The sequence below is a fragment of the Rhinopithecus bieti genome, unplaced genomic scaffold (genome assembly GCF_001698545.2).
Source record: "Rhinopithecus bieti isolate Rb0 unplaced genomic scaffold, ASM169854v2 scaffold_31527, whole genome shotgun sequence".
Lineage (NCBI taxonomy): Eukaryota > Metazoa > Chordata > Mammalia > Primates > Cercopithecidae > Rhinopithecus > Rhinopithecus bieti.
This window is the reverse complement of record NW_016813959.1, coordinates 2390839-2403958: the sequence shown is the minus strand read 5'-3', so window position 1 is coordinate 2403958 and position 13120 is coordinate 2390839. Positions and strand designations below refer to the sequence as shown.

The 13120-nt window shown below is 45.0% G+C and overlaps 1 protein-coding gene across 4 annotated transcripts in view; it reads left to right on the top strand.

Annotated features, from left to right (window-relative positions):
- Window positions 1-13120, top strand: part of USP43 (ubiquitin specific peptidase 43) — a 71386-nt gene that overhangs the window by 26788 nt on the left and 31478 nt on the right. For all 4 annotated transcript variants that reach the window (XR_001880917.1, XM_017849235.1, XM_017849234.1 and 1 more), the window contains exons 4-6: window positions 7184-7276; window positions 9048-9183; window positions 12336-12471. Coding sequence is in view for 3 of the 4 variants with exons in the window: in XM_017849234.1 (XP_017704723.1) it covers window positions 7184-7276; window positions 9048-9183; window positions 12336-12471 (365 nt within the window). In the remaining variant the exon portion in view is untranslated. The remainder of the gene's footprint in view (window positions 1-7183; window positions 7277-9047; window positions 9184-12335; window positions 12472-13120) is intronic.

Here is a 13120-nt window from a genome sequence, read left to right as displayed (position 1 = left end):
TTTTTTTTTTTTTTTTTTTTTGAGACGGAGTCTCGCTCTGTCACCCAGGCTGGAGTGCAGTGGCCGGATCTCAGCTCACTGCAAGCTCCGCCTCCCAGGTTTACGCCATTCTCCTGCCTCAGCCTCCCGAGTAGCTGGGACTATAGGCGCCCGCCACGTTGCCCGGCTAGTTTTTTGTATTTTTTAGTAGAGACGGGGTTTCACAGTGTTAGCCAGGTCTCAATCTCCTGACCTCGTGATCCGCCCATCTCGGCCTCCCAAAGTGCTGGGATTACAGGCTTGAGCCACCGCACCCGGCCTTTTTTTATTCTTTCATTTTTTATTTTTTATTTTTTTTCAAAAAGAGTTTTTTGTATTTTTCTTCTGGATGTTGCAGTCAATCATTTCAAAGCCGTGCTTTTCTCTGAGTCATCTGGATAATATTCCCTTTGCATTGGTTTTTTGGAGATCTCCAGGTGGTTTTCTTCTCTTATTGACTTATCTTCAAAAAAGGAAATAATTGTTCCATCTTCTAGAATTTCCTTACTTAGAGCCATTTAATTCCATACTTTTTGGGGACGTGTATTCTTTGTGTTTGCACAGCAAGAGGTCACTTAAAACTACCCGGAAACTATCCTGATTTAGGATTCCTGTTCTATTCAATAACCACTGAAAAGATAAATGAGGTATAATTACTGTCTTTAGAGGTTGATTATTTAGGAAGACCAAATAGTCTTTGAAACTAAGCTGCTTTCCACTGGTGAAGAAAAATCTATAGCACTTGACAAGTTCTGTCACTCTCTGCCTCACCAGGGATGGGGACCCTGATGAAACAGCCGAGATCCACTGTGGGCTCTCCGTTCCTGTTTGCTGTTGTTTAGCGTACAGAGTAAAGAGGATCGCACCCCTTGAGCTCAGATTTCTCTGTCATGCCTGAAGAAAGCCTTTCTCATTTCCTGAGGGATGTGGTTACTCTCCAGGAGGAGGTATGCAGAGAGGAAACAGATTTTGTGGTCACCAGCCTTGAAAACTACTGGCCATGAAAGCCGCTTGTAGGGCATCTGTTTTATCTGTTTTTTTTTTTTTTTTTTTGAGACGGACTCTCCCTCCGATGCCCAGGCTAGAGTGCAATGGCACGATCTTGGCTCACCGCAGCCACCACTTCCCGGGTTCAAGTGATTTTCCTGCCTCAGCCTCCTGAGTAGCTGGGGTTACAGGTGTGCGCCACCATGCCGGCTCATTTTTTTTTTTTTTTTTTTAATTTTCATTAGAGACGGGGTTTCGCCATATTGGTCAGGCTGGTCTCAAACTCCTGACCTTGTGATCCACCTGCCTTGGCTTCCCAAAGTGTTGGAATTACAGGCGTGAGCCACCGCGCCTGACCGGGCATCTGTCTTATCTTCAGGTGCCCAACGCAGAGGGTGCTAGAACCAAAAATACGGAGACAGAGGAAAAGCATAGAAGAAGAGAAAGAAGAACATTTAGAACAAGGGAAAGGGGAGTATAAGGTGAAGGTGTGTTAGAGAGAGGGGAGGGATCACCGATCATCGCCAGCAGGTCGAATTCATCTGTGTCCTTGTACAATTCATTCACCTATTTCTCTGTTCAGTTCCCCTCTCGTCCCCATACTGTTTTTCCTTCTTTCAAGTATTCAAGTGCCTGCTAATGTGCTTGGTCCAGCAGTTACCATGAGGAGTAGAACTCCTGGCTGAATCCTTGTTGATTCTTTAGATATTTCATTCATGCCCTACTGTGTGCTGGGTTGTCTTGTAGGTGCTGTGAACAAGACTCAGTCCATTCTCAGGGAGCTCACATTCTACCCGGGGGAGTGTTAGATAATGTACAAGTAAACAACAACCTGTGACAGCAGAAAGATAAGGAGTCACTTGGGAGGCGGGGGAGTGGCCAACATTCCATAAGGCGGGCAGGGAAGGCTTCTTTTCGGAGGGACGGTGGAGCTGAAAACAGAGTGACAAGGAGTCTACCATTTTAATAACTGGGGACAGAGTATTCCAGGCAGAGGACACAGCACAGGCTAAGAGCCAGAAGTAGGAATAATCCTGGCAAGTTCAAGGAATGGAAAGCCCAGGGTAGCTGCCAAGGAATAGAGTAGCTGGGATTATAAGCAGGCACTGGAGATGGGCTGGAGAGGTGGGTGGGGACCTGGTAGGGCAGGTTTTCAGTCCAAGTGTGCGGGTTTTAGTCTCAAGGACACAGGAAGACACTGCAGAGTTAAAGGAGGGGGTGATCTAGTTCATCAGTTTCAGAAGTGACTGCTTTTTTTTTTTTTTTTTTTTTGAGACAGAATCTCATGCCGTCACCCAGGCTAGAGTGTAGTAGCATGATCTCAGCTCATTGCAACCCCTGCTTCCCAGGTTCAAGCCATTCTCCTGCCTTGGCCTCTCAAGTAGCTGGGACTACAGGCATGCGCCACCATGCCCAGCACATTTTTGTATTTTTAGTAGAGATGGGGTTTCATCATGCTGGCTGGGCTGGTCTTGAACTCCTGACATCTAGTGATACACCTGCCTTGGCCTCCCAAAGTGCTGAGATTACAGGCATGAGCCACTGCACCTGGCCCAGAGGCAACTGCTTTTTATGAGCAATGCAGGGAGGCGAGAGGAGGCAGGAGCAACAGTTGGTGTTGCCACTATGGTCCTAGCAGGAGAGCAATGGTGGTTGGAACGGCAGAGGTGGCGGCAGAGATGGAGGGAAGTGGAGGGGTTTGGAGTATGTTTTTGGATGGAGAGTCAGCATCTTTCCATTAGTCCCTCTACCCCTAACCCCTCACCCCAGTCTTGCTAATGGGGTGAGGGGTAGAGGGACTAAGGGAGAGATGAGAATCTAGGATTTAGGGTGACTCTTGGGTTTTTCTATGATTGTAACTGGTGAGAACTGGTGAGTGCTTCGGAGGAAAAATCGAGGGTGCTTTGAAGTACATGCCTGACTTGGCGTGGGATGAATCGGGGGTGGGGAGGACTTCCGAGGAAGTGACATTTGAGCTGATTGGATATTATGGACCATCAGTGCCCTTTGGGTATTTTTCCTATAGCACGATGAGTAAGAGGTGAGGTGTTCACGCTAAAGATGAACTGGCAATGGCTGAAAATGCCTGCTTTGTGCCTGCTGATAAAGACAAGGTGTCGTCAGGGATGCCCTGAGGTCTGAGAGGTGGTTTTCTGCAGTGGTCGGTAGCGACAGTGCCTGGCTGGCGGCTCCTGCTGTCCCTGACTCTCTCCTGGCTTCCTCTCCTCGGGGAGAGCTTGCCTGGGATGGCATCAGCCTTCTTGATGTAATTGAGAGATGGATGTGTCATTATGGGTTAATTCAGAGGCATCTTCCCTTAAACCCCTTTTAAGGGGCTGAGTTGTTGACTTTGGTTGGGGGAGAGAAGAGGAACCTCCAGTACTAGAGTGTGGAAGATCCTGGACTATAGCAAAGATATTTAGTTACTCTATGTGATTATCGTCACAGTCTAAGAATGTCTGCAAGTCTAACAACCAACGATTGTGGCTATGTTGGAGTTTTGGCTGGAGGAGTGTGTCTGTGTGTGTGTGTGCACAAGTTCTTCATGTCCTTCATAGCCTTTATCCACAGAAAGTCTAAGGATCTTTTTGAAGGCTTCCTCAGAACAGATCTCTGAAAGGTGAGATCTTGCTTATGTATTGGCATAATTATTGCTGTTTGCGTAGACGTCAGATCCACTGTCCAGTGAGCAGGTAAAGTGGACTGGGTTTGAGGTGAAAGATGTGTGTGTATTTGGCAGCAGTTAAAGGGCAGAGTGACAAGAAATTCAGGGGCAAAGCCTAGGGCTCATTGGTGGGCATTTGTAGCAGGTGGAAAAGCAAACCGCAGCCCTGACTTTTTTTGCACTGACAGGGTTAGCTTTGTAACAGAAGCAATTTGACAAGGAGAATGAATAACTTAGGGAAATGGGCCTGTGAACATTGAAAGGCAGTGGGGTGATTTTCTGTTCCTTTTCCCCGTGAGTGCGCTTGTGAGACAACAGGGCAGGACTGTGAATGTCCTGGAGCGAATGGGGAGAACGGAGGCATCTGTCAGGCCACATTGGGGTATATTGCTGTAGCCTCGTAACGTGGTCAGAGCTTTTTGTAAAAGTGAAGCTGCCTTTCCATCTTCTTCCAGATGCTGGTCACATCAGTCTGTCCTCATTTCTCAACCTTTGATACATGGATATATTTCACATCTTTCCTATAGTTTATTATGAAAACATTATACTTTTTCATTCTTTATTTTATTTTATTTTTATTTTTTTGAGACGGAGTTTTGCTTTTGTCGCCCAGGCTGTAGTGCAATGGCACAATCTCAGCTCACTGCAACTGCAACCTCCACCTCCCGGGTGCAAGCGATTCTCCTGCCTCAGCTTCCCAAGTAGCTGGGATTATAGGCACCCGCCACCACGTCTGTCTAATTTTTGTAATTTTAGTAGAGATGGGGTTTCACCATGTTGACCAGGTTGGTCTCAAGCTCCTGACCTCTGGTGATCGCCTGCCTCGGCCTCCCAAAGTGCTGGGATTCCAGGCATGAACCACTGCGCCCGGCCCATTTTCATTCTTTCAATATAAAATTTGCCCATTCTATTTGTTTTTCTACAAACCACTCATCACTTGCTAGCAGATAGCAGTTGGTGGCTCAATGTAAAAGTCATATTCCTGAACCGGTTTCATATGTTGCAATGCTTCAAGAAAAATGCAACCCGGCATAGTTTTAGTAGACTGAAAAACATGAAGACGTCAATGAAAAACATTCTCTCTCATTGGTTTATATACTTGTGAAATGGGAATTTGGGGATTTCCCAATGACCCAAGTATATCCTTCAGGCCAATTTTTTGCCTAGGTACGTGATGGACAGAGGTGGAGAAGGACTGGAGGAGAGATGCAGGGCAAAGGAGACCCCAGAAATGTTGGGTTTCTGGCTGGCTGGTACTCACTGTCTGATACAGTGCTTTCAACAAAAACACTACCATGGGTCTCCCAAAGGCAAATGACCTGAGGCAGCAGGAGCGATGGAATGTCCAGTACTGGGGCCTGTTTTCTATAATCAGGTTGATGGTCTGATAAGTTGTATCCAAGATAACTGACTTGTAGTGGACAGATCACCCAGGATTGCCTCAGGCGGCACCCTCCCCTTTATGTTCCTGTGTGTCCCTGGATTTTCCTATTTGTCTGCTCAGTGGAAAACCAATCAAACAAGATGGGCACTTTCCACAAGGACTCAGGAAACCTTTTCTGATACCAGCTTTGGCTTACTTGCTGACTTATCCCGGTAATGTCATACAGTGCTAAGAGTATGGACTTCAGAGTCAGACTGCCAGGGCGGTCTTGTTCTGTGTCCTCAGAGAAGTTAATGTAGATTTTTAGGATTAGTAACGTAGCATGCAGAGAAATCCTTTGCATCATATGATAGGAGAAAGAGAATTGGTACGTACATGTGCAATATAAAAGTTGCATTTCACCCGGGCACAGTGGCTCACGCCTATAATCCCAGCACTTTGGGAGGCTGAGGTGGGTGGATCATGAGGTCAGAAGTTCGAGACCAGCCTGGCCAACATAGCGAAACCCCATCTCTACTGAAAAAAATACAAAAAATTAGCTGGGCGTGGTGGCGGGCACCTGTAATCCCAGCTATTCAGGAGGCTGAGTAGGGAGAATCGCTTGAACCCGAAAGGCAGAGGCTGCAGTGAGCTGAGATCACGCCATTGCACTCCAGCCCGGGTGACAGTGTGAGACTCTGTCTCAAAAAAAAAAAAAAAGTTGCATTTCATTTTCAGAGATCCATTTTAAAGTAAGGGAGTATAAAGTTTAAAAGAGTTGAAAGAATATAAATGAACATTATATATATCTACTCTGAAGCAATTGACACCGCACTGATCTACTGAAGAACACAGGAATCGATAGAAGCATCCGAGTCGGGACCGACAATTGACACCTCACCTCACTGATTTCTACTGAAGAACACAGGAATGATATGAGCATGGAGTCGGGAAACCGAGCCTGGCTTTCTTACTTAAGAGCCGTATGTTCTTCAGTGGATTACTTAACCTCGCTGTGCTTCAGATTTCTCTTCTGTACAATGGGCATAATATCAGTTACTATGGGTGGCAAATGGGTTCATCTATGCTCAGTGCTCAGAATGATGCTTGATTCTTAGCAAATGCTATTGCAATGTTAGTTGTTACTTTAAGGAGCGACTTCTTGCTGTTTCTTCTTCTGTACAGTAAGGAGGGTGGGCAATGTCAGTGGTTCTCTACTACGGGTGAACACTAGGGTCATTTGGGGAGCTTAAAAGCTCTCAGGATTTTAGAAAGATTTTGATGTCCAGACCCCTCTCTACCCACCTTGAAACAGAATCTCTGGGAGTGGGGCCTGGGCATTGGAATTTTTTTTGAAAGCTTCCTGTGGTTCCGGGGCACAGTGAGGCTGAGAAGCAGGGGAAGAGATGGCCCTGAGATCCGTTCAGCCTGGAAGTTGGCAGGCTGGGTTTGTATGGCAGGAACGGGTTACAGCTTCCCTTCCCATACTCAGTGCATTTCTATGTGTCCTAAAGTTTCTTTTCTGTTTTAAAAAAAATGGAGGTGAAAGTCCTGTAACATAAACACTCTAAAGCGTACAATTCAGTGACATGTACATTCACAGTGTTGTGCAGCTACCACCTCCTAGTTCCTAAACATTTCATCACCCCAAAATAAAACCTGGTACCCAGTAAGCAGTCAGCCTCATCCTCCCTTCCCTCAGCTCCTGGCAACCACCAATTTGCTTTCTGTGTCTATGGCATTACCTGTTCTGGATACTTCCTATAAACGGGATCATGCAATATGTGCCCTTTCATGTCTGGCTGCTTTCATTTAGCTTACTGTTTTCAAGGTTCATCCACATTGTAGTATGGACCGGGGTTCATTCCTTTCTATGACTGAGTTATATTTCACTATGTGGATGTACCATATTCTGTTTACCCATTTGTCTGTTGATGGATAGCTGGATTGTTCCCATCTTAACTATTGTGAATGGAGCAGCTATGAACACTCGTATACAAGTATTTGAACACCTGTTTTCAGTTCTTCTGGGTATGTACCTAGGAGTGGAATCACTGGGAGTGGAAATGCAAGGGTAATTCTGTATTGAATTTTACCGCCAAGTTGTTTACGTGTGATTAAACGTTCGCCTCTGTTCTTCACCCTCACAGATCTTCCTTGACTTGTCCCCACTGCCTGAAACAGAGCAACACCTTTGATCCTTTCCTGTGTGTGTCCCTACCTATCCCCTTGCGCCAGACGAGGTACGTGAGTGTCGCGGCTTGCCCAGTGAGCTTGACTTCCATCCTTACTCATTACGGGGAACCTTCTGGCCTCACACCTGCCATTTTCTCTCCTTTGCTTCTCAGCCAGCATTTCTCTGGAAACCAGCCCTATAGCTGGATGACATTCAACTATTGAAATTGACAGAGTAAAAGGTTACTGTGTCCCTTCTCTAGCTGAGGAAGGAATTATGAATGTTTGGCACAATTGCCAGACTTAGGTCTGTGGCCCATTCAGAAGCTGGCACGGACCCATTGGTCTCACTTGGTCACATGGAGGCAAACTAGAGAAAATCTGTGGCCACCTGCTTTTTTTTTTTTTCCCCAGCTTTATTTCAATTTCAAAAATCTATTTTCTTCTTTGGGAAGGTGTAGGAAAAAGATATCTTTAAGAAGCAAAGAACGAGGAAAAGGGTTGTTTGGGGAAGATGAGTGACAAAGAAAAGTGGAGGTAGGGCTGGGTAACAGGCACCATGGGCCGAGTTCTGTAAAAGTAAGCCCACACCTTCGCAGTGACCAGGAAGGCAAATGGCCAATGTCCGTATCCTGGCATGTGGGTAAGCTCCTATGTAGGCTGTCTTTTCTGGCATTGGAACAGAGGCATTTCCTCTTTATGTTCCCCACCTCCTGAAGTGCCATTTCTCTTACCCTGTGCCTGTTGACATCTCCTGCCTTTAGGATGCAGCTGAAGACATGACATCTTCAGAAGGCCTTCCTCAGCAACTCAGTCTCCCTTTCTGCTCTAAAATCCTGTGCTGCTGATATTCTGCACTACAGATATAACTATTGGCTTATACTAGAACATGGCTTGTGCTGTCTATCATCAGTGACACCATCAGATAATGTCAACTTATAGATGTGATGATCTAAGACTCCCAGCCTGACACACAGCGCAGCACAGGGGTTAAGACCATTGACTCAGGAGCCAGACGGCCCAGGTTCGAATCCCAGCTCTATTAATTAATTACCTGTGTGACTTGGGCAGTTAGTGGAGTACAGATCAAGAGAAACAGTGGCTGCAAGAGTGGGCCTTCATATACTGGTGGGAAGGAGAAGCGAAGATTTCCAAAGGAGACTCTCATTAAGGAGAATGTCATCAGTAGTGTTGATTTGTACTGAAAAAAACACCTTGACTGCTTTAATTTTCAAACTGTGGAGTTTGTTTTTGTTTAAGCTTATCTATTTAACAACTAGAGCCTTGAGATTAGACATCTCTATGGTGATTCTTAATCAAATACTTTTTTCCCCCCAACTCTCTGGAAAAGTAGTTTAGAAGATTTGGCTCTACCCTGCCACCTGGTGACAATGTACTAAGTACAGGGACACAACCAGGAAGTAGAGATTAACTACGTGCTGAACTTGATCCATTATCTTTCTTTCTTTTTTTTTTTTTTTGAAGTGGAGTCTCGGTCTGTCACCCAGGCTGGAGTGCAGTGGTGCCATCTCTGCTCACTGCAACCCCCACCTCCCAGGTTCAAGCGATTCTCCTGCCTCAGCCTCCCGAGTAGCTGGGATTACAGGCACCCGCCACCATACTTAGCTAATTTTTTTGTACTTTTAGTAGAGACGGGGTTTCACCATGTTGGCCAGGCTAGTCTCGAACTCTGGACCTCAGGTGATCCAGCTGCCTCAGCTTCCCAAAGTGCTAGGATTACAGGTGTGAGCCACCGCGCCCGGCCTTGATCCATCATCAACAATGTCGTTCACAGTTCATGTCAGTCCTTTAAGGGTGTTGCCCCTTCCTGTTTTCCAGGTTCTTGAGTGTCACCTTGGTCTTCCCCTCTAAGAGCCAGCGGTTCCTGCGGGTTGGCCTGGCCGTGCCAATCCTCAGCACAGTGGCAGTCCTGAGGAGGATGGTTGCAGAGGAAGGAGGCGTCCCTGCAGATGAGGTGTGATAGAATTGCACTGGGGCCTGGTCATTGGATGACAGAATGCTAAGTGAGCCAGCTGTCTAGGCTGTTTAGGCCAATTTGTGGTTCCCAGGTGACTCCAGCATGACTCATGGGTTTCTGTTTGATTAGTAGTGCCTGGCGTCTGGGATGACTGGGCCTTGACTTCTCCCTGAATTGACACAGAATGACCAGAAAAGAACACCTTTGCCTTCCAAGAAGGCGATGACGATTATGATCATAATAATTCCAACAATAGCTACCCCTAGGTAGTGCTTACTAAGTGTGAGGCACTGTTCTATGACCTTTCTATTCATGCCTGGTTTAATCACAGGTGTCCTGTGAAGTAGACATTACAATTATCCTCATCTTACTAATGGGGAATAAAGAAGCCCTGAGAGGTTAAGTGACTTGCCCAACGTCACTAGCTGGTAAGTGGCTGAGCCAGGATTTGGATTTCGATGGTTTGACTTCATAGCCCAAGCCACCACTATATATTTTCAGTCTTGGGAGTATAAAGCAGGACACTAAAGGAACGGTGAATGAAACAGGAGGACCTGTGAGAGAACTGAGGATGTGTGACATGAGAGAGAACATCTGGGGGAAGCTGGGATGGCTGTGTTCTACTTGTTTTCTTTTCAAATGAGTCTTGGTAAAGGGATTGGATTCACGGTGCCTGGAGGGGCCCTCATGAGGAATAGGGAGGAGGCCATGGTGGCGCCAAGCCACCATGGGAGGATGGGAGCAGCCCTCAGGGTGACTCAGTAGCTCCCTAAGTTTCTGACCCTGGACACGGTACGCGTTTGGCTCTGTGTCCTTAACGGTGAAATGAAAAATTGACACTTCCCTGACTATCTCATGGGATTTTTTTCAAATCAAAAAATATTTTTAACCTTGTTGGGAAGACATGCCGCACATACAATAATGTCTACCTACGTGAAGATTGTGCTTTGCTGGCTTTCTCTACATTCATAGCTATATTCCTATAACCTCCACGCTTCCTCAGCCTCCCCGTCACCCCAGTGGGCTCCTTTCTGCCCCTGCGCAGCCAATCCCTCTGACCTCTATCTCCGCCTCCTAGAATATTTATGACTCTCTCAGGTCGCGGCGGAAATGTGTGTCTCTTGCTTTGTAAACTCTAAAAGGCACTAATGGGGAGTTACTGAAAGAGATGGAGAGAGACAGGGACAGTGGGTGAGAGTCCTGGGGAGAAAGTGGCCATAAGAAAAGATCAAAAGGGAGAAGTCTATGAGAGGGAGCGTTTGAATAATTAAGAGCATGAAAAATCCGGCAGGAATTTGAGAGGTGTGATGTCTTGGTTCAGGGAGATGAGAATCACTTGGGGATGCCAGTGCGGGGTGAGCATTTCCACTGAAATTTAAAGTCATCTGTTTTGATGTTTTGTTTTCTTTAGCTGGCAAGTGTATTGCATTTATATTATCTAAAATCATAGATATATGTATTTGGATTTATTTTTCTATTATTATTATTATTATTATTATTATTATTGACGGAGTCTCACTCTGTCACCAGGCTGGAGTGCAGTGGCACGATTTCAGCTCACTGCAACCTCCACCTCCCGGGTTCAAGTGATTCTCCTGCCTCAGCCTCCCGAGTAGCTGGAACTACAGGCGCCTGCCACCACGCCCGGCTAATTTTTTGTGTTTTTAGTAGAGACAGGGTTTCACCCTGTTGGCCAGGATGGTCTCGATCTCTTGACCTCGTGATCTGCCCACCTCAACCTCCCAAAGTCTTGGGATTACAGGTGTGAGCCACCACGCCCAGCCTGTATTTGGATTTATTTATGTCATCTTATGCTATTTACCCTGTTTTTCTATTTTGTATTGCCCCTCACCCCAATTTTAGATTAAGCAGTCTTCTTCTTTTAGAAGATGATTCTTTTAGATTGAGCAATTTTTCTTTATTTCGTCTCTTCTGGGATGAAGTACATATACATTATATTTCCATTCTTTCAGTGGTTATTAAAATGTCAACTTGCGTAATTATTAGTCTAATGTTAATCTTCCCATGTAACACAAGGATCTTGGCGTGGCATTAAATCCCCTTATACCTTTTTGATTTAGATATTATTGTCCAGTATTTTAATCCCTTCTCTACCTCCAACTGTAATAGTAGTAATAGTTATTATTTTAGCTTTATATAGTCGATAATATTTACCTTTGCCAATGTTTACCATTTTCTTTGGTTCATCATTTCTTCCTACAACTCAAGTTTTCTCTTTGATTCAGGTTTGTAAATCCTGAAATCTATGTATTTATTTATTTATGAATGAATGAATAAATGAATGAATGAATGACAGGATTTTCCTCTGTTGCCCAGGCTGGAGTGCAGGGGTGTGATCATAACTTACTGCAGCCTTGAACTCCTGGGCTCAAGGGATCCTCCCACCTCAGCCTCCTGAGTAGCTGGGACTACAGGCTCATGCCTGGCTAATTTAAAAAATAAAAATTGTGTAGAGATGGGGTCCTGCTATGTTGCCCAGGCTGGTCTTGAACTTCTGGGCTCAAGTGACCCTCCCTCCTCAGCCTCCCAAAGTGTTGGGATTATAGGCCTGAGCCACTGTGCTCAGCCCTGAAATGCATCCTTTTAAAGAGAACTTCCCAGGCAGTGTACCTTGAATAGGTTATGTGTGCTGAAATATTGATTTCTTCAGCCCTCGGGGTAGCAGAGTTGGGTCTAGGGCAGTCAGGGCTACCACAGTAGTCACCCCTCTACTCTGCTACCAAACCATCTCCTGTTTACTTCAAAGTTTGGTGAAAATATTTTTTTATGTATGCAATCATGTGAAAAAGGTTAGTAAACCTATTCAGAAATTCTTTCACTCTGTAGTAAACACTTTTTGTTCACATGAGGAGGGCTTTATTTTGTTGTCATTTTTGTGTGCTTGTTTAGCTTGGTATAAAACTTAGATTTCTTTTTTTTATTTTTTCAGTTTCTGTTTTTGGTCGCACTTGAGATGTCTGTGGACAGTCTAATTGTTGTATCTACTGTGCCTTACTACTAAAAATAAGTAGCCAATCAGAAGGAAGGAAAGGGTGAAAATGGGTGTTGACTATCAGTCACTTTTAGATTTCTTATCTGTTGATTTCTCTTTTAGAAATCAAGAGGGAAAATGATCTTTCTCATTTCAGGTGATCTTAGTTGAACTGTATCCCAGTGGATTCCAGCGGTCTTTCTTTGATGAAGAGGACCTGAATACTATCGCAGAGGGAGATAATGTGTATGCCTTTCAAGTTCCTCCCTCACCCAGCCAGGGGACTCTCTCAGGTATAACAGGTGCTTTGCACAATTTTATTTGGCTCTGATGAGTTACAGATTTCAGAGTATACTCTTTAGGTGCAAAGGCATAAAACATCCAGTTTTAGCACTTGGAACAGTCAGACTTATTATCCCTGGCATTTGTTGTGTGCAGATGGTTGATATTAAAAATTATTCAGCTAATACAGGGATTCTCAAAACCTTAGTGAATATCAGAATCACCTGGAGGGCATGTGAAAGCAGATTTCTGGACCCTACCCACAGACTTTATGATTTGAGTGGCCTGGGGTGGAGCCTAAGAGTTTGCACATCTAACCAAGTTCCCAGGTGATGCTGATGCTGCTGGTCCAGGAACCACACTTTGAGAACTACCATTTGGTGTAAATGCTGGAGTCATCTTTGCTGTCAGGATTCCTATGGGTCAAGGTTTGTGTGTGAAGTAAAATGTCTACAAATTTGAACAGTACATGGTTAAAGAGTTTATTAAATGACTTTTTAACAAAATAGTTCCACTTCTTAATGCTTGTTTTTCCTATTCCATGGACTGGCTAACATGGTCAATTTCTAACAGTCCTTTTTATTTGTAGGTCAGGATACATGTTGGCCAAGTTGCTAGTGAAGAAGACCCATATATAAATATATATATATTTGAGACATA